Source organism: Mugil cephalus, chromosome 9 (assembly GCF_022458985.1).
Source record: "Mugil cephalus isolate CIBA_MC_2020 chromosome 9, CIBA_Mcephalus_1.1, whole genome shotgun sequence".
NCBI lineage: Eukaryota > Metazoa > Chordata > Actinopteri > Mugiliformes > Mugilidae > Mugil > Mugil cephalus.
Window position 1 is genome coordinate 27,444,069 of NC_061778.1, and position 21,732 is coordinate 27,465,800.

The 21,732-nt window shown below is 38.4% G+C and overlaps 2 protein-coding genes across 7 annotated transcripts in view; one reads left to right on the plus strand and one right to left on the minus strand.

Annotated features, from left to right (window-relative positions):
• Positions 1-11,996, plus strand: part of gria4a (glutamate receptor, ionotropic, AMPA 4a) — a 127,811-nt gene extending 115,815 nt beyond the window's left edge. Inside the window, exons 16-18 of one of the 6 annotated variants that reach the window (XM_047593476.1) lie at positions 1,205-1,319; positions 4,624-4,871; positions 8,442-8,589. In XM_047593476.1, the coding sequence (XP_047449432.1) occupies positions 1,205-1,319; positions 4,624-4,869 (361 nt within the window). In that variant the 3' untranslated portion in view covers positions 4,870-4,871; positions 8,442-8,589. Of the gene's footprint in view, positions 1-1,204; positions 1,320-2,996; positions 4,872-8,441 lie in introns of those variants that run through there. The other 5 variants (XM_047593479.1, XM_047593474.1, XM_047593475.1 and 2 more) reach the window with 5 other exon arrangements.
• Positions 11,997-15,983: 3,987 nt separating this feature from the next.
• Positions 15,984-20,954, minus strand: msantd4 (Myb/SANT-like DNA-binding domain containing 4 with coiled-coils; the record flags this gene model as incomplete). The annotated part of the gene is made up of 4 exons (XM_047594818.1): positions 15,984-17,600; positions 19,487-19,783; positions 19,885-19,980; positions 20,697-20,954. Coding segments are annotated over 4 exons (1,380 nt in total), but the record flags the coding sequence as incomplete, so codon positions are not given.
• Between the last annotated feature and the right edge of the window lie 778 nt (positions 20,955-21,732).

Here is a 21,732-nt window from a genome sequence, read left to right on the forward strand (position 1 = left end):
TGCATAAAAAAAAAACAAAAAAAACAAACCCAGCTAGAGCACTAAAGATTTGCCTCTGTTCTTCTTGTAGTTGCTGTCAAACCATCTCCTGACCTCTGACCCTGAATCACCTCACCAACCCAAAGGCACTTTTAAGAGCCACATTTCTAGGATTGTTTCTAGGACATTTCTTTGTGGCCTGTTTCATGTGTTTCATGTGTTTGTGTAATGTGCTCAGAACATTGATAATCATTCTGATTATGTGTGTTGGTTTAAATGAAAATAAAGTGAACTAAATGCATTCCTTTTGTCTTTACTGTCCAGGCTCTCATTTCATTGTGCCTCATATTTGTTTATAATAGTCTTATATCCACAACACCTCATTTGCACTAATTTACCTTAAGCTGACAAATAACACCTATGATATTAACATTGTGCATATGGGGTAAGGATGCCAGACTCAGGACTTAGTTCATTGCACCTTTTAATTACTCATAGTAACTTATATCTGTTAATAATAGTGTCATATTCTTGTCACTTTACTTAGCGCTGACAAATAGCACTTATGATATTGCATAGGTGTGTGCTGTAGGGAGATGTATACATTATTATAACTTTATTACATATACTTATAACTACAGATATAAAGCACTTTAGGTGAAGTCAAAACTCATTATGCATCACTATGCACATTTAGCAAAGCAAAGTAGTTATGATGCATCATAAAATGAACAAGTGACTAGGCAGATATTGACATATTTATAATGCACTATTCAGATTAAAATTATAATCATTCATAACCAGTTGTCATAGTGCATCATGAAGTTGGTTATAACGACTTATGAATATGTATAGATGGTAATAATGACCATTATAATGCTTTATAGACACCTTATAAAATATTATGAGTGCATTCATAGGGCATCATAAATCGAACCTTCATAGAAAGTGTTACCCAATTGGGAATAATCATTTTGAAGCCGGAAAAAAAATGAAATTTTCTCAGAGAGTACTCATTGTCTCAGGTGCATGTCTCCCGTGAAACTCACCCTTGTGCCCTCAGCCCTCCACGTTCTCCTCCCTCTCCTCCCTGTCCCTCTCCTTCTCTTCTCCTGTTGGCTGCGGTCCCCATCTATCTTGTCATGTTTGTCCCTCCATCCTCTGCTCTGACCAGACTATCTTATCTGTTCCTCCTGTTTTTTGTTTGTTTTTTTTTTACTCAAAGAAATGCGGTCAACCTGGCCGTGCTAAAACTCAACGAGCAGGGCCTGTTGGACAAATTGAAAAACAAGTGGTGGTATGACAAAGGAGAATGTGGCAGCGGGGGAGGGGATTCCAAGGTTAGCCCTCTCTGTCTGCCCTCCCCACCACTAGACGACAGGGGCCGCTCACTAGCTGAGTGTCTCGCGACGGCCCCTGTCCTGGGAGGGTAACGCAGGCATCTGCCCTGGTAAAGAGTCAAGGGAGAACAGTAGTGGAACCCTTCTAAAGATCTCACAAGACACCTAATGCTTCAAAAGTAGGCACAATATTGCATCAGTTGTCAGTGGTGTGTGCCTATTTATGAAAAAGTTTAAGACACATTGACAAAAGTGCTCTTGATGAGACACACAAAAAACACATTTTCTGGAACAGAAAACTTAAAATAATAACAATGTCTTTCTTTCAAAGAATCAATTGGCATGGGAGACCAAGTACAAATTGCTTACAAAGATTAATACATCATCGGGAAAAACATTTCCATTTTTACTGTAATGCAGGGAAATATGTCCCTTTGTGGGTGAGTGCCTGCCATTATAAATCAAGCAGGTCTCCTAATAATAACCATTTCAAATGTGCTTGGCACTGATCTGGTAATGCCCATCTGAAAGGACAGCACACAAGTTAGTGGGAAAAGGTTAAAATGATTGATAGCAGGAGGAAGAAAGAGAGCAAATACTGTCAAGACACAAATATTTGCCCCCTTGTGGTAGCTCTGGGAAGAGAAGGCATGACTCCTTCAACTGAAAATCTTCATGGTGGATGAAACAGGTATTAATGGAACAACAGACTTAAACAAAATTGTAGTTTTCTAGTTGTTTAAGATTCAAGTTGATTTGAAGCAGATGGGAGTTTAAACAATTTATAGAGTGCTACAATCTACTACAACTCTTTTGTCTGACCTGCTCCCTTTATCTTTGGAATGTTTTAGGACAGTGTTTGATTCCTCTCCATGAATGGAGACAGTATAAAATCAGTCTATCAATTTAAGTATAATGTCTAAATAAAAGTAGGTTGTTCTGTTTTCTAGTGGCAGTTTCAGGCTGTTAAATTATTATTACTTAATTATTAATTATTTTAGCATGTTCACCACTGGATGAATTAAAATCCTAACATGACTTTAGCAGTACAGAAAAGGTTGGAATCCCTTGAACTATTAAAATTAATCTTCAGAGAAACATAAATGTCAGTACCTGATTTCATAGGTATCCCTCCAGTAGTTAAGAACAAAGTGGGAAAGAACAAAGAGATGGACTGGATTTTGAATGACCAAAAACTACCAAATATAGTGTCAGTGCATCACCAATTCATGAATGCCTGTACGATGTTTATGCTAGTCCGTCCTTGACCAGCTGGTAGCACTCCATCCTGAAGGTGTCACTATAATTCAGCCTACACCAAGTAATCATCTCACTGTCTCACTCTCCCAGTCATGACACAGAGCTCCCCTGATGCCAATAGTCCTGGTTTGACAGTATTCTTCTCTGGTTCATTGTAGGATCAGCTGGGGCAGTATGCGTGTGGTACCTAAAGTGACAAAGGTGGGTCCCACTCATATGTCTGTAGCTCGCCTTAGCTCCTCGCTCCCCCCAGCCCCTCCTCAACGAGCTTACACACATGTACTCAGTGGGATCCACGCTAGGTCACTTCATCTAAAGTTTCTCTGTTACTAAACTGTGCAATGTAAATGTGAAATACCCTAATAACATAAAATAACATGACCTATGATGTTATTTATGTTATTTTTACACGCGAAGAACCCCGGTAAACCTTGCAGTTTTGAAACTGAGCGAAGCAGGCGTCTTAGACAAACTGAAAAACAAATGGTGGTATGACAAGGGAGAGTGTGGACCCAAGGACTCTGGAAGTAAGGTCAGTCTCACGCTGCTGCGGCCCGCAGAACGCTAGCCTGAAACTTTCATCCTGAATACGCTCCAGATTACTGCAACTACTGTTTTAGCAATAGCAATTCAAAACAACTCCTCATTTACCCTAAAGCATGTCTTAAATGTGCACCACATGAGACTAAACTGTCCATTTTGTGACTTCCTAAACCATTTTATTATTATCTACTTTTATGGTGGAACGCATTTACCTGATTGTACACCAGAGATCAACGCATGCTCAGTTTCTGTAGCAATCTGTGGCAATCCCATCTTCATTACAGATAATGCTAAAAATGCGTAAATTTCATCATCAGCTAATTATCACAGTCATGTATTTATTTTAATTTCAATTTTGATAGCCTGGAACTCATCCATCAGATGAGAATAGCATAAAGTAAACAATTCTTGTAGCATTTTGAGAATATAGGATTTTTTAAGGACTAGTCATTCTTTGAAAATCCAAAACGTAGTATGTTGAGTAATGCTTTATTTTACACGTCCAGATTTTTCATGTCTTGGGATCTTTTATTGGAAATCACCCTTGTTTTTTAACAGCTATGTGTAAAATAGGGTAGGGTTGGGTACTTCACTGTAAAATGCTCACAGTAGACAGCGAACATAGCTGAAAAATGGAGAAATCTCTTTTTATATAACTGGAACCAACTAAAATCTTCTGCAAAATAATAGAAAATAAAGGACCTGTAAATTAAAGCATTATCATGTGTATTAGCATTGTTAAATTGATATGGTTAAATTATCTTGCCTATTTCCCCAAGTTGAAATTATTAATCACAGCCCATTTCCCAAGTATGCAAAATTGATAGATTTTTAGATTTTTTCACACCATGGATAATGGCAGTTGCTCTAAATTTCTAGGGTACTGGAGCCTTAACTTTCACTAAAAACAGAACAAAATCACCGCTCAGATTAAAACCTGCTGTGTAATTTATTTTAAACTGTAACACTTATGGTAATATAGAATGTTCTCTAGTTGTAGTTGTACTGATGGATTGTTAGAGTTGTGTAGTATACATATATGTGTGTAGTAGCTGTTGTGGCGTTAGTAGTGATAATTGTAGTTCATTTTTAGATGTTTTTGGAGTTTGCAGAATTTATTACTTTGATCATTTATTAATACCATGATTAGTAGTGTAGAAACCTATAGATGTAATCACATGTAGAAGAATTTCTCTCTCCATTTTTTTGTTTCTGACGTACCTGTTGTCTCTGTCTGCTTTTTCCCTATACTCTGATTATTTTTCCATTCTGTCTCCACCTGCCTCTGCCCTTGCATTCCTCTTCACGCTTCGCATTTCTTCGTCATATACCCACCCAAACCCAAAATCTCCAACATCATCACACTCCAAACTCTAACTACATTATTACTTTCCTACACGCCACTTCTCCTCTTCATAAACATCCATTCCTCCGCCATGCCAACACTTGGCCTCGAATCCTCCCTCTGTCTTTCTCCCTCCCTCTCTCTCTCTCTCCTCAGGACAAGTCGTCCCAGGCTCTGAGCCTGTCCAACGTAGCCGGGGTCTTCTACATCCTTGTGGGCGGACTGGGCCTAGCCATGCTGGTGGCCCTGGTTGAGTTCTGCTACAAGTCACGGGCCGAAGCCAAGCGCATGAAGGTGGACCTTAGCCCCCCCCACTGCCCCAGCCCCTCCCCCAGCACCCAGAATCTAGCCACTTATAGGGAGGGGTACAACGTGTACGGCTCCGAGGGGGTCAAGATATAGGGGTAGGATTTAGAGGCTCCCATATAGGTGGGGTAATGGTGGTGTTGATCATGGTGGTGGTGCTGTAGATATTGTATTGTCGAGGCTGTCGCAGCAACCCCACGCAACCGTGTTGTTCTTCATGTGGTCATGAGGATGTGGTCAAGCATTGTGGAACCAATGTACCTGTTGATGTGTCTTTGAAAGCTTATTTTGGCTGCTTTGTTAACTTATTGGCCCTATATATTTTCTTTCTTAGATCTTTGGGTTTAAATTTAGTTTGTGTTTTGTAACCGTTATGGCTAGATTGGGGTTATATTTGTGTGACTACAGATTTGGTTCCATCGTCTTTGGCTGCTGATAGTGATGATGACGATGTTGATGATGATGATGACAGTGATGGTGATGCTCTTGGCTAATGATTTGACTAGGCACCTGCATTGTAGATTTGATTCGTCTTTAATAACATATTGATGAAGCGGGGATGCACAACTCCAGTGCTGTAGTAAATACACAAAATGTGCTTAACTGTTTTTGCATGTAAGTCAGTCAATATTCGGCCTATAACATTATACAAAATTGTTTGTTACCATGTATTTTCACTAACCGTGCAATAACACAAAATATCCAGTTTATTTTTTCTTCATTCAAAGAAAGCCATTAAATCCTCACAAATGTGAGGTAGATTCTTGGGAGAGTAAATTATTAAAAAATTATGAAAATATTTGCAGATTAATTTTCTAGTGAACTGTCTATTGACTGGTTTAAATTTTGTAGTACACACAGTCTATAAATTCTCCCTCAGACAATGCCAGAATCATTCAAAAGGTGCATTACGATGTGTTAGTTATAACTGAAATGAAAAAAAAAAAAAAACTTTACACCTTAAAGGGTAATTAATCCTAATACTGTTTTAGTATTTTCTCAGTTAAAGTTTGTAGGGAACATAGGTTTTGTTATTTGAAAATCCTGAGAGAAGTTTGTTGTTGTGGTGTTCCTCATTAAAATTTTGAGACTGCTCCTAGCTACAGATTAATTAGCTACACTGTGGACAGCAATTGCCAGGGATTTGGGTCTGATTAACATATTTTTTCACTTTACTATCTGAAGTAAAAACCTTATTGGGTTATTTTTTTATTCACAGATGCCCAGTCTTTCATCACCATTTTCCTAACTGGACTTCTCTGTAGCCTTTGCTACAAGACGTTGCTTGTTTTTTGTTTGTTAAAGCCAGTTCACATAATGTCAGTTCATACTAATTTAGTCTGGACCTCTGACAGCTTTAGAAAGGCGCATCAGTTTCCTTGAAATACTGATTTAATTAGCAAAAGTACCAACTCTTTAGGGAACAAATGAAATGGAAGGTGAATTTTATATTTTACGGTATACATGTGAATTCAATCCCAATAACCAAGATGTAAAAAAGTATCCGTGCACAAACTGAACTTTCCAAGCTCTGGTGGATAGTAGTCAACACTGGAGTTATGCTCTCCTGCTGCAGACATTACATCAGGCACTTTCATTCATTCCAGTCCAGACAACTTCAAAACAGCCCAGTTACTCACTTAGTGTTAATGCAGAGTAATAATTGATGAAGCAAACACTTCATATAAAGTGGCTACTTGGTGATGTTGACTCATGTTTATTGATGTAAGAGAGCAATTAACTGAAAGTGAAAGGAACACTGATGTTCATTTTATTGGCCTGCTCAGCAAGTCACTTACAGACTTTAATAAGCTTGTGCTTGATGATTGCCTTGAGATAACTGACAGGATCAATACACCAGATGCAAAACTAAAGGAGGACATTTAATATTAGTTATTAGCATATAAAGCTAATTTTAAACCATGCAAATTTTGCCAAACATGAGAAATTTGAGAGTAGACTATTTTGGACCACAATCAAGGGCAAAAACACAGACGTTAGTAATAATTCCCTGCATGATTCTAGCCTACTGCTTATCATCCAAGAGTTCAGTTAAAACATTTCATGTCTCCCCTAGGCTATACTTTTTAATCCAGATATTTAATTTGAGATATTTACATCCATTCCATACCTCCAAAGGTTGCAGATTTCTTAGTAGTAACCAGAAACCAATGCTGAAATAGCCAATTTTTCCAGCATCATTTTCAATGTTTTCTGTGTAAAACATTTTTACACAAGTTAAAGAAAGTTAAGCAATGACATTTTAAATAGTGTCCCAATCACAACACCCACTGAACTCATGAGGTTTTTATGCAGACTGAAACATCACAGAGTAGCCTGTCTGTGTGAAGTGTCACCCGACTCTGAGCAGTATAGTCAGTCGCCCCCTCTCTATAAATCTGACACCTTAAAAGAAAATTCACTCCTTCCTGTTTTCCTTTTGTGCTTCTGAAGTCCCCACTTCCTGATCCTATCCTTCCAAATCCACACCCAAATCTTTTTGGATCACTCAAACCCAGACCCCAGAAATGCATGGTCACCTATGAAATGCAGATGTCTACAACCCAAACCTTCTTGTCTACTTTGTACATGTCTGTTGCCTGTGTTGCCCTGGTAAAACTGTGTGTTACAGCAGGCTTTGCATAGTGTGGTGGTCTTTTGAGAGTGAGACTTGAATGTGTAGCTTAGGGTGCATTCACACTTTAGTCTGTTAAGACATTCATATGAGGTTGGACATATAAAATGCATATACTAAAACTGCATATATAAAAAATGTTTAAAAATGGTGCCTTTTGGTGTTTTTAGTTACTATCATTATGGCTAAAACTGTATGATTTGGTTTGGTTATTTTTGTGTCATGTACACGAACGCAATTCATTTCCTTCTGTGGTTTAGTGCACCAGTAAGTGCAGGGAAGAACTGCTAAACGAACAAAATGCAAATTTGATGTGATTAACCTAATATCATTCATAATAGAGAATACAGATTTATTTCAACTAGATCTTTTATAGTACAAAGCAATTACTCTTACTATAGAAGCACTTGGTAAAGTCTTTCCTTTAAGCTAGCAGTCGAGTTTAAGACAGAGTGCAGGCAAGGATACCTTTTCACTTAATTCAGTAACATACTACTTCCAGTCTAAGAGGCACTTGTTACTTTTTTACAAAGCAAAATTTTCAAAGAATGGTAATTGTTTTCATAGGTTAATCTGCTGATGAGCCACATTAATTTCCTAATAACAACACATATCTATGAGAAAAAATTATGGAAGTCCCCTGTTTTAGATAGAAGCTGCAAATGTTTGGATTCATCAATCATCAAACCGTCACAAGTTGGCTTTTAAAGGTCACGTAAAATGATTGAATACATTAAAGCTAAACTTTCATAGAATTGTTTGAGCTTTTTGTGTGATTGCGCCCTCAGTTTTATTTGTTAGTGGACTTGTTTGTAGTGTGTGTACAGGTACGTGCATGTTTTCGTGTGTGTGTGTGTGTGTGTGTGTGATTTTTCGTTTTGTTTTGTTTTTTGCATGTGTTTGTATTGAAATGTCAGCATCGTAATGAAACTGATTGCATTTGTTGTGCAGTTTCTCATGTCTACAAGTAGATTTTTTAAACAATATCTCCACTCTCTACCTCCTGCCTTCCCCACCATCTCTCCTCATGCAGCTGTCTTTTTCTGAAGCCATGCGGAACAAGGCCCGTCTTTCCATCACAGGAAGTGTGGGGGAGAATGGTCGCGTCCTCACGCCAGACTGCCCCAAAGCTGTGCATGCTGGCCACGCCTCCATCCGACACCCCAGCCTTGCAGTGGTCTCCCCCGGACTGCCCTGAAAACCAAAAACACCTGCCGTGCCTTAACGACATATAAACACAGACTTTGACACAGAGACAAACACACATTCACCAACCATAATGATGATACATTCACACACATAATTATAGTTATGGAAACTTAAATACAAACATTCAAGTATAGACATTTTTACACACTTGTATACACACACATATGCACACACTGCATCATCATTTCACTTTCCTGCTGCCACTGACTTATTTTACGAGAGACAAATGAAACTTGAGTGAACAATGTAGGAAATGAACAACAAGAAGACATCACACTTGCCTGCGGCATTCTTTTTTGTTTTTGTTTTGGGACGCCCTTATAATATGGTTGAACCAACAGGAAAGCCAGCACAGATTTACATGAAAAGAACTTTGAGCTGTGGCCATGACCACAAACTTGATCATGATGACGATTGTGATAAAGATGATGCTTACAGCTAAAACAAAGGCACCCAAACAACTATGTTTCCTGCTCCTACTTTGGACAATGTTGGCCAATAAGCCACACCCCTTTGACAATGCCTTACTAAGACTACATTGTTTTCATCATTATCATCATCATGGTCCTCATCCTCTTAACTTGCCTGCAAAGACTGAGTGCCAGGTATTATAACCCTTAGAAGACCAGAAAACTGTAAGTTTGAACGTTTGGACTGTGCAAACCCATTACTTTGCCATGGACTGTTCAAACTGAATGATAATGCTTTCTTACTATACGTATAGAGTGATTTCTTGCCCCAAACCAGCGAGCTAATCAGCCGATATAGTACAGAAATAACCTCGAAACACACGTGGCTGATCTTGGCCACAGAATTCACAGGGGTTTGTAAAAGAAAAACATAGTAACTAACTTCATCAACAGCATCATCATGACAGTAGAAATGCTAAATAGCAAAATTATGATTACTTTTTGTTGAGAGGCAAAGATTAGGTTTAAAGTCCCAATGAAGCAACTGGCAGAGTGGTATTTGTTTCCACATAATTTTCCAGTAGATGGCAAACTCTATACTTCACTTTAAGTCAAAGTTGGGGCAGATACAAACATATAGTTAATGAATAGACATTACATTTAATTTTATGGGGTCTTTAAACTTTATATTAAGTGATGAACATAAAAAATTAAAAAATAAACCACATGGGAAGATCTCAAATGGCTCTCAAAATAAAGTGTTTCTCGACCTAAACACAACTTAAAGAGAAGTACACATAAAGAGAATTTACAGCATTTAAAACCTAAGTGATGACACCTTTTAATTTCGGAAAAGTTCTAAATAGTTCTAAATAGATCTAAATAGCGTGGCAACCAAAAAGGGCAAATCAAAATTTATCTTTCTGTGCATGTTTGTCTACTGTAAGAGTGAAGAAAAATGCTTTTTTCACTGGCTGTGATAAGGTTGAAAATCACTGGTCTGCTTGGTGTGCTTCATATAACTTGAAGCACACTCATGAAGGCCTACTGGTGCATTTTGGAATTTCTTTAAAGGTGTAGACTCTAATGGGTAGTTTGCTTGTCATTTGAGATCCTCAACTTTTCCAGTGACTGGGGAAAGGCACCATATCAGAGAGCTTGCTTTTTAAAACTGTTGTAAATAACTGCGTAGCAAAACAGAACTCACCTGTCTTTTTTAATCATCTTAGATAACAATTCATTGCAATAATGAATATAAAAGAAAATGCCACTACTTGTAATTAAGATAAAGTCTTTTTTTATAAATCTACATCTTATATATAATACAAATAAATATATATCTATACGTCTATAGAGAGCTATAAAGAAAACATTGATCACTGATTGTTGGAGGCCATGACATACATTCTGTTATATGGCTGTTTTTTGATAACTTGAGAATATTAATATGCCACAGTCTGTGTGTGTCCTACTCCTCACTGAATGTCCATCTGGCACTCACACGGACACGCATAGAACTCACGCACATGCACTGTTGCATACACAGGGTCAGCTCAGTGATCACCATTTGTTGTTGTTGCACCCATTTTCACTGTCTAATAGTGTTGTTAGCCCAAAATATTATTTTTTCTGTTGGGACACAAAGGCCCCTGAAACAACACTTAGACGCCAGTATTCATGACTGCAGCCCACACACTGACAACACGTTTGAGAAGATGATGGGCCGACGTGATTGCTGTACTGTTGAGGAAACAATGCTGTCTGACATTTCCAGAGTGAAGCATTTCTCTCGCATTTCACTTCGCCTCAATGCATTTTGGCCCAGCAGATGTGAGTCGGATTGAAACCCAACTTGCATTCAGACTGAAATGGGTTTGCACTTCAGTCAGTCCTACATTTTTTTTTTTTTTTTTTTCTTTAAAAAGAAAAAAATCTGTTATAACCTGTTCTGGGACATCTATCCAATTGAAAGCGCTGGGGAACAAAAACTACACATAGTATCTGTAGAACAATTCTGATAAGAAAATACAATATTTTTTTGTGATTTACAACAGTGCAGCGTTTTGCTGCAACTCTAGCATGATGGTGACACTTTAGGGGTTGTGATTTAAATATTTCTGTTTTCAATTTCTCTCCTCTAGTCTCCATTATTCTGCACAGTTCTTTTTATTTATTTGTTTTTTATTATTATTATTTAAATTGATAGTCCTATGCTCTTCTAGCAGTTCTTCCCTGTTCCTTCAACTTGTCTTTATGGTCCTCTGTTTTCACCTTTCGCTCCAATTTTACAACAGCACACTGTGTACATACCCCAAGCTCACCAATGAGAGGTGACTTATCATCTGCCCTAATACACTGCAAAATAACATATAATGATGAAGTAAGAACTACAGACAAACAAATTTTCTTCTAGCTCTTGATTTTGAACATTACATATCTTTTGCATTGTAGACATCTTTGTTAAACTCATAACGTACAGTATATTTCATCATTAAATTAGTCTTGCACCAAATATATTAAAGTCAGACTCAGTGGACAAAATCATAAATAAAAAAGAATACCCTAAAATGTTTCCAAGAGCTTATTAAAAGAACTTTTTCTGACTGAAACAAACAAAACTTCTCCTCTGAGCCGAAAGGATCAGTGCAGCAGTACTGCAGCAATCCAGCATGAGAAAAACTTTGAGAATAGTGGGTTTCTACAATTGGTGCATTTGCAAAGACACAGTTGTCATTGGTCTTTTATCACCAGAGCACACATGCCCGGCAGATAAACTGTACATGATACTGTTTTTGTTTATTTGTTTGTTTGTTTTTTGCCTACTCCAGCACTTACAGTAAAATTTTTGTGTCAACGTTGAGAAGCTGCCTGCTGGGCTGTCAAGACTCTGGCTTTAACACTGTTTCTTTCTTCCTTCGTTTCTTTCATTTGCATTTGGTTTCTTTTTCTAGTAAAACATCAATGCTGAATCTGCTATTTCTCTCTCTGGTTATTTGTCCACTGATCTCATTCCTATACTGTGTACTGCAAACAGCCTAATGGCCTTTTACTCATATTCACTAATGTATATACTTGGACCAAACTAAACCACAAAAATACACATCAATTTTTTTTTAAGGATAGTTTCTGTCATTTTAGATAGTTAATATAATATTGATACATACTGAAGTGTCCATTTGTTTCCTGATAAGTTTTGTTTAGTTTGTAATTTGACGCTATAGAAACAGGATGTAACCTCATGATCACTACAAGTTGCCATGCCAACCACTCCATGAAGCAGTCCACAGGACCTTGAGAGTGGGGGAAAAATATATATATAATTACAGTATATAAACCAACATTGCTTTGTTACTTGTGGAAGTACAGCGAAGTGTAGTATAAATTAAATATTAAACCCTGGTGAGAGATTAATTAAACAATAGTCTGGTGAAATTGCGGTTGGGTCACTGATAAAGCAGCAGTTTGGCCAATGGAAAGAAGAAGGGAGGCATACATTTATATGTACAAAAACAAAAAGGTTGGGTCTCTGTCCAGTGGGTCAAATGTTATGCTGTTCTATTAGTATAGTAGTGGGCCTCATTTTTGATCATGTCATGTCATGTTTTCGGCCAGGATTTGCAGATATCAGTTTTGTGGAAAGAGTAATGCAGGTAATTACAAGTGTCAAAGACTTCAGACAGCTGTGGTCAGCAATCTTGACCACTTTAAATAAATTGCACAAATGTTATTTGTCAGTTTCAAAGACAATTAAAGAAAAGTGTCAGTGAATCTGATTTACAAAAAAATCAGGCAATACAAAAAGTTGTTAAGGGATGTCAACATGATCTTCTCTCACAAGCTATGGAGAGCCACTGAAGATCAAAAGAAATTTTCATTTTGGTTATTTTCATTTCTTTTAACTCTTTCTCTAGTTGGGATGTGTCAAGGTGATGACCCTGTTGGTGTGCATATTGTGCAACATGGTCTAGCCCACTGACTGTCTTCCACAAACAACGGTGTCACAGTAAGAGAATTATATTAGAATATATTAGACATTATTACAAATGTATGAATTTAAACCAAGAGCCGACCTCCAGGGCTGCAAAAGAAAAAGTTGTCTAGAGTTCATTGCCACATTCATGACCATTGCACAGGGATTTATTTAATTCAGTTGACTGAATAACATCAAGGGTGTGGCCCTTTATTTAAGCCAGTAATAAACAAAAGTAAGCATACAGAGCTATGCTAGTGACTCTTTTAGCTAAATCTGAACATTATTTGTTGAGAAATGTGGACCACTTTTTTTTGTTGCATTCCAAGGTCTTCAATATGTCAACACAGCAGTGCAGAATTTAGCATAACAGACAATTTAAGTCAACAGCTTTCAGACATTTTATGAAGGAAAGCTGGATTTTTCTATCAAGTCTATGTGAATCCTCACATACTGCACAGTCTCTGCTCTAGACCCCCGGGTTAATGTTCCAAGCCGTAATCCTGTCATTTGGGCTCTTTTTTGAAGTCCTCGGAGACCTAACACTCCTAATGCAGAGCCATCACTGACAAGCATTTCCCATTATTTGCCATCTCACTCACACTCTCACAGACACACTTACGTACCATGCTGGGTTATTACTGACAAGTATTTCCCATTTACCCAAAGATGAAGCAAAATAACAGTTTTGGGGAGATCCCAGCAGCCTTTTAACTTTACACCTTCACCTACAACTTTACACCACTCAAAGACACGCCTCCCCCAAACTGCCTCTTTTGTTATCACTGCAAAGTGAAAGCCTTTTCTCCTTTTTGTTTTTCTTGGCTAAATTCGTCTCCTTTTTCTCAGCCTTCATCTTTCCCCTCTCTCCTCTCTGCATTATCCCACCTTCTGCTCAGCCATCTTCATTTCTCCTCTGCTCATTCTTTTTATCTTCCCTCCTCCTATCATACCTAATTTCTCCATTTTTGCTACATTCTACTGGGGGAATCCATCACAAACCCAGATTTCTCATCCACCGCTCCTCTCCACTCATGACTACCTCCACTTCCCTCTGGTTTTCTTGGCGGCGTCTCTAAAGCTCTCATGATCGAATAGAAAATAAAATTCCAACACCCTGCACACACACAAGAAGCTCCTCTCTGTGCTGTTTTGTTGCTGCTGCTACAGCAGTATGGTTCAGCAACATTTTGCCCAAAGAATGAGGTCAGCTGACTACCTGAATATACTGAATGACCAGGTTATTCCATCAATGGATATTTTCTTCCCTGATAGGGCAGGCATATTCCAAGATGACAATGCTAGGGTTCATTGGGCTCAAATAGTGAGAGTAGTTCAGGGAGCATTTCACACATGGATTGGCCACCACACAGCCCGGACCTTAACCCTACTGAGAATCTTTGGGATGTTCTGGAGAAGGCTTTGCACAGTGATCAGATTCTCCCATCATCAACACAAGATCTTGGTGAAAATTAATGCAACACCAGATGGAAATAAATCTTGTGACATTGCAAATGCCACAGCGAATGTGTGCTGTAATCAAAGCTAAAGGAGGTCCGACCAAGTATTAGAATGTGTCCTCTCCTTTCTTCCAAGCCGTCTTCCCAAAGACCTGTTAGATCCAACTTAACCACCTGCTTGGGGGACTCTGACAGGACAACATTCCATTTTCTACAAGTTTTCACCTCAGTACCGGCTTTGGACACCTTTGGGTCATTTGAGTCTGTACTGGAGAACTCTGCCTTTTGCCACTTTGAACTCTTCTTCTAGAGACTTCAACAGCAATTACAGTTTCCTCCTGTGGCCATAGTGTGTGATGTTGCTTAGACTTCTTTGTAGTCCAAGCCATCTTCTAAGGTGGCTGCTGAGTTTTATTTTGTCCAAGGTCTCTACTGTTGAAATCGGCACTACATAGACCAGGAGTGGCCACAAGATCCTGGGAAGAATTCCATGCTAGTTTAACCGCATCCAGGCCAGACCAGTCCACTTATTTTAGCCAACCATCTAACTCAAAGCAGGTTAACTAGATGGAAGCTGCATCCCTCAGCGTGCTGTCAAACCCCTTATCTAAGCTCTTTACAGGCTTCTTTGAGATGGTTGGGATGGTGGTCGTGCCATCTGCCATAGGACTTGAGGACATCTTTGTGTGTGGATAATGTTTCAGCATCACACAGTCTCAAACCCTCTTGAAGAATCCTGTTTTCATCCCCAGTTTCAGAATAAAGTGGTCTGATTGGATTTTCATAATTGTTCTGAATTACTTTTCTCAAGAAAATAGGCCATAATAAATATAAGGATTAACCATGAAAAATAAATATTGTAGTGTTCATTTCCCCAGTCTGGGCCAGACTTACAATGTCTCAGATTCAGAAATGCAGTCTGCATAGCAGTCAGTTGAGTCGCTGCATGCCTCCAGAGCTGAACAACTCTTTTCTGGATTTTCAACACATTTCTAAATCCAGAGCTAAAGAGAAGCCTTTTATATAAAGCTTTCATGCCACAGGCAGATAAGAGTATAACCCTGGGACGGAAAAGTAAACATGTCTTTGTGATTTGATCTGCCTGTCTTGACGATCTAACTAAAAATGTGTTTATGTAAGAGCTCGGGTGATTTTTTTAAGACTTTGAAAGAGGTTTTACATTCAATACAGATGATGTTTTGCTTTATTGCCTTAATGTATAGATCGTTGGCTCCAGTTTTACTGTAAAAAGTTTATAAACACAGATGAATAAATGCACAAGTGTCACCAGGTTACATCAGTTTTTTTTTATATCACAATGCTCTTGAGATTTTTAATGCTCATCCCTCCCTATTTGCCTACACTGATCTGCGATCCACTGATGCGTTTCCTGCAGAGCATCAATACAGAGGAGAGGGGAAATAAATCATTTTTCTCTTATTCTTTTTTACCATTATATTTCAAAGGTAAAGTCCTAATATCATAAATACACCAAAGAGACCACAGACACTGATCATCACAAGTGCTAATTTGGCATTTGGAAGATTTTATTTCTGATCTTCTCAAGATTTGTCTGCATGTTTCATTTCTTTTTTTGTCAATACCTATTACCAAGATCCTCAGAAAAAAAATAAACAACCATAAGAAATCTGAATAGTTATACTTTCATACAAGGAATCAAATAATAACAATGGTACCTATAGACATTACACTGTATATATTGTACATTTACAATATAAAATAAATATGTTAAAAATAACCTTCAAATACATTAACACAATATAGTTTCCCATAGCCAGTAACAAGTGTAGTCTTTAGCACAATATAATATTATGATTATTTTACTTATATGTCTAGCATGTACACCAAACACAGTAGCCACTCTGGATCTTCCAAAACCGTTTACAGGCTTTATTGGTATGACAAACATACACATGCAGAAGTGTAAATTACAATTACTAATGGCTGGATCCAATTTAGCTGCCCCAGTTTAAAGGTCCTGGGTTGTTCATGTTTGTGTTCGCAATTGACAGAAAAACATGAACAGCAATGAATGTCATTAAACAAGAACTTGCTTATTTGGTGTTGGTATTTAAGTTATATTGGTAAGCACCCAGGCAGTAGACGCAGTGGCACTGATGTGGAACATAAGACAGCATGGGGTACTAAACTCTTTTTAAAAATTGGCACTGTTTTGCAAATCAAATATGTTCAATGTGTCAAAGTTGTCCTATGCTGTAACATCATGGTATTGCTTCTGTCCCATCATCCTTTTTACATAGACATCATTATGATCGAATATGGTCTTCCATCTCAGCTCATTTCTAATCATGAACAATAATCTTAGTGCTTCACATTTTCCTTGAGGCACTAATTTATTCATCATTTTTAGACATCATTTTCTGCCCCTCGTATCACATTTTCACAGACTGATGGTCTTTGTGCAGCTGAATTCTCTCTTTCTCCACTTGCAGGCGCTCTCTCTCAATCTGCAGTCTGCCAGCTTCAAATTTGAAGAACTGCAGCCTCTCTTTTTCCAGCTGCAATCTCTCCTTCTCTAGGTTTAGCTTTTCTGTCTCCAGATTCACTGCTGACATCCAGCCTTTGCTTTCCTTCTCTCTCTGTCCATTGTGAGTGGAGGATAAAGACGAAGTTGAGGAAAATGGTGGGCCTTGTTGTGGCGACAGGTTAAAAGAGGAATCAACATGCTCTGATTGGCTGACAAGCAGGAGCCTCTGTCTCTCTCTCTCCACCTGTAATCTTTCCCTCTTTAGCTGCAGTCTTTCTCTTTCCACTTCCACAAGAAGAAGTCGCTCCTTCTCCACCACCAGCCGCTCTTTCTCGATGGCAAGGCGTTCAGTCTCCACAGCCAGCCGCTGTTTTTCCAGCTCTAGTCGCTGTTTCTCAACAGCAACCAGAAACCCCGCTCCCATGTTCTCATGACTATTGAGCCCACCCAGTCCGTAAGCAGGCATTCCCATTAGGCCACCACCCAGATCTCTGTTGGTGGTGGAAGTTGGATCCCTGCCCAAGTTGTGGGAGTAAACATCAGCAACATGACCCTCTCCGCGTGACTCAATGTCGCTGAGGAGAGAGGGAATATCATCCTCATCCATCTCTCCATCTGCCACATCACCATCCAGCTAGAGGGAGAGAGGGAGGTCATTTAAGGTGCTGTCTCAATTTCACAAAAAAAATACACGATATTCAGTTTACTCACAAAGTGCTTGTACTTCATCTGTGAAAACAGCTATTTCATGTAAGAAAATAACCGATGATGATGCCACATCATGGGAGTTACAAGATCCCGATTCCATCAGATCATTATCAATTTTTATATTAATATCAATGGTTACAATTACATGGACAATATTTCTTCAACCCAAATGAAATATTTTTAACACTTAATTAAAATCTAATGGAAAACGCTTTTTGTGAATTATTGAAAGTCATTTCTTCCTTTAGACTCAAGTGACTGAATTACTTCAATAGAAGAACATGGCCAGACAAGGATTGACCCACATTTTCAAAGGTGGTTCCCACATTGTTTCTGGCTTTGGTCTTCGTTGTTCCTCTTTTGGTCATCAAATTGTTCTCTTTGGGAATGTTCTGTTATTCAGGTCATGGTGTTTCCAGAAAATGAAGCTAAATAAATAAACTAAATGCAACTGGAGTTGTTGGGTTTTCCTTTGCCATTCGTCCAAGTAGCTTTTCTTTTGCTATCCAGTTGCTTTAGTTTTTTTGGATAATATGTTGTTGTGCTCATGCCATGTTTCTGTCACCAAATGTTTACACAGGGCAAACATGTGCACAAAGAATGGGTTTATTCCTCACAGAGAGCAACATTCAGAATGAGCATAATTTTACTATTGAATAGATTGTCAGAGGTTTACACCACTCCTCTCAACATGATTAAAAACTTCTTATTCAGATTTTTTAGTGAAATAATCATGTCCATGTAAACGCAGCTAATAAATGCAAATATAAAAATGTGTATTTGCATATTATTAATTTATATGGTTTTGACTCACTCTTGTGTGTCTCAGACTGGCTCTAGAATTCTGTTTCTGATTTACGTCCCAAATCTTTGTGACTCCAGTTGGTGGTTTCATATGGCAAGCTGATGGTGTCATGGTCTGAAACACAAACCTATTATCTCTATGCTGTAGCGTTTCTGGCTGGCAATATGGAAAATTTCGCTCGACTGTGCAATTTGCAGTTTAATAACACTTGTTTTCGTTGATTATTGTGATAGATGTTTCAAGATAAAAAAGGGCCTGAATTTCGTCCAAAAGGGATCAATAAACTGTTATCTCATTAGAAAACTGCGATCAGTGTGATTTAGTAGAAAATGTGTACATAAGACCACAGAAAAGTAACATTTAAAAGTCAATTTTCAATTAAATGCTAATGAATTCAAATATTCTAAGTTTCATAAGCAGAAGCTTCAGCCTACACCTTTTCAGTCAAGGTACATTTGTTTTGTTTTTGTAAATTATATTTTAACAGAAAAAGAAAGAAGTGAATTACTGTTTTGTTTTGTTTTTGTTGTTTACTTACATGCATACATAATATTGTTTATTGATGTGTGTACTGAAATAAACCCACTACAAAATATATATATTTAAAGTGGTCTCTACCTTGTGATCCTACAGGAGCTCATTAAACAGACTGGATTAACAAGAGCTACTTGAGCAATATTACGCATTGCATAATCACTGTTGTGTATTAACCGTCTGCTGATGAGGGTTTTAATTAAGCTAAATAATAAATTAGCTGTAATTGTCTATCAGTGTAGGCTTGTCTTCTCATAACATGAACAGTGTCACTGTGCAATCTGTGTTAAGGAGCTTGAAAGTCTTGAAGAAAATAATTTCGTCCTGATTTACATACAGAGTAATAGACAATGAAGTTTAATCAGAATATCTACAATACAGAGAATGTGATGTAAAACAAAGTATGTGATGTGATGTATTCTATTGATGCTACTGCTCAGACATGCTGTAAGTGATGAGTTTATAGTCCATACTCTGTATTCATTGACATCATCCTCCATCTTCACACCTGGCAGTGCCATCATGGGATGTCCGCCTGGGTTGCCAAGTGCCACTAGCTCCGGCCAGTCGCAGTGACAGTCCTTCGGGAAGCCTGACAGGTCAAGCAGTTGGTCATACTCAGATCCCAGAGAAGCCACCTCATGCTCAGGGGAGGACTGATCGTATTCAGTTTTCATGGCCAAAGGGGAGGATGAAGAAGAGAGAGACAGCTCAGCTTTAAGCTGTTTTTTCTTAGTGAGTGCACGCCAGTCCAGATAACGGCGCTTTACCTGCACAGGGGACCAGGACAATTTGATGTTCAAAGAATGGTAGGAAATCAAGACTGGATCTGGATGAATACAAAGTTATATTACAAAAGAAGTAAGCACACCTCAGCAGCAGTACGTAGCTCCCCCTCCCCGAGTGCATTCACGCCTTGTGCCACTTCCTCCCACGCCTGCCTCTTCAACTCATTAATGGCTGTGTTCTGTTCAAGAGAAGAGAACGGACAAAAAGAGAAGAGATGAAAAGAGACTATTAATTTAACATGGATTTTTGCCAGCAGCGTAGCGGTGTGTTAAAAGTTCTTGTGGAGTTATTAAACAATATAAGTAATGCAAAAATAATACTATAAATGCACAGTTCTTTATGTTACGTCATCAGGTGGAGTCCAGGGGATGAGGGAGGTAACAAAATGAAAAAAGAACCAGCAAAACAAGGAGGGGAAAACTGAATGCCAAAAAAGCATATAATTTGTAATATAACACTTGTGTATAACCTGAAATGTGTTCAAAATGTGAGCCAAATCTTGACATGTCAGTGCTCTCTGGTGGACACTGGAGACATAACTCTGAGTTTACAAAAGACAGGAAAGGGAAACATTTGATAACTGGATGAAGCATGATAGGGGAGTTTGATAAAATGTGTGTAGAGAGTTCTTTTTGTCTTCCCACCTTAACTCATGCTTGAGAGGACAGAGATCAGAGAGTATCAGTGCTTTGTCTTTGTTTTTTGTTTACAGTAAACAAAGTAAATAAAAAGCAAGTTTTGCGTATGACACAGGTTGAAGAAAATCACCATACATGCACATTTTGTAATGAAGAAGAGAAGAGAAGAGAAGAGAAGAGAAGAGAAGAGAAGAGAAGAGAAGAGAAGAGAAGAGAAGAGAAGAGAAGAGAAGAGAAGAGAAGAGAAGATCTACACCTGCTGTCTGGAAAACAACACGTCTCTCCTTTTGTGGATCTCCCTGATGAGAGTCTGTGTTTCCCTCACACTGTAGTTGCTCTTCCTCTTCCTCTTCAAATGCTTCACCTGCAGGAAATCCAGCTTGCCAGCAAGGAGGGGACAGCAACCCCCAGAAGTACAGGAAAGGGTACTCAGAAGAAAACTTGGGGGAAGCAAGCAAGAAGGAACTGTGAAGAAAACTAGAAAAGAAACAGAAAATAATAAAGGTGGCAGGTATCAGAAGAGAGAAATGGAAACAGAGAAGTAAAGAGTGACAGATCACAGGTAGGAGGGACTCGAATGGGGAGAAGTGTGGATGTTTGTTGCAAAGGTCTAAAGCTATTCATCGGGAATGAATTCCTCTGTGGCTCTCTTTGAACTTTGCACCTGGGAGATGGATCCCAGCTGTTACACTAGTAGACACATCCTCTGTGCAACGTCAACTGAAACTTCCGCAGTGAAGAAGTTTTAAGACTGCACCAGGTTAGCTGCAGGACTAAATCAGAAAAGGATTTCTGTTAGTTTGAGCAGAGGGTTGAAGAATTTCAGTTTCCCACTTTTGTTTTCTGGATTGAGCTGCCACCTGGTGAGAGGCGTTACAGACTGAAAGGCTGCTGCAGTCCTACAGGGAAAAAAAACAGTAGATATGGTTATTTGGTGAGTAGAGTGTGAGTGTAGAGTTTATTTGTTAAATGATCCAAAATGGCCCTCTTTTTTTTTTTTTTTTTTTACAATGGGAGATAATCAAAAGAACATTTAATGGAAAAGGGTATTAAACACGGAGGGGGATTCATTAAGGGTGGAAGTGTCACAAACTAGAGAAACAGACTTACTGTTCATTATTAATTAAATAAAGCATATTAATCACAAACCTTTTTGATGAAATATAAACGGATAAGAAGAGGAAACGCCCTGACTAGCTGTCCAAAAAACTATCCAGAAATACTGCTATACGCTTTTCTGCAGATTTCTGCAGCATCAATTATGTCGTTTGATTCTCTACGGTGCATTCGAC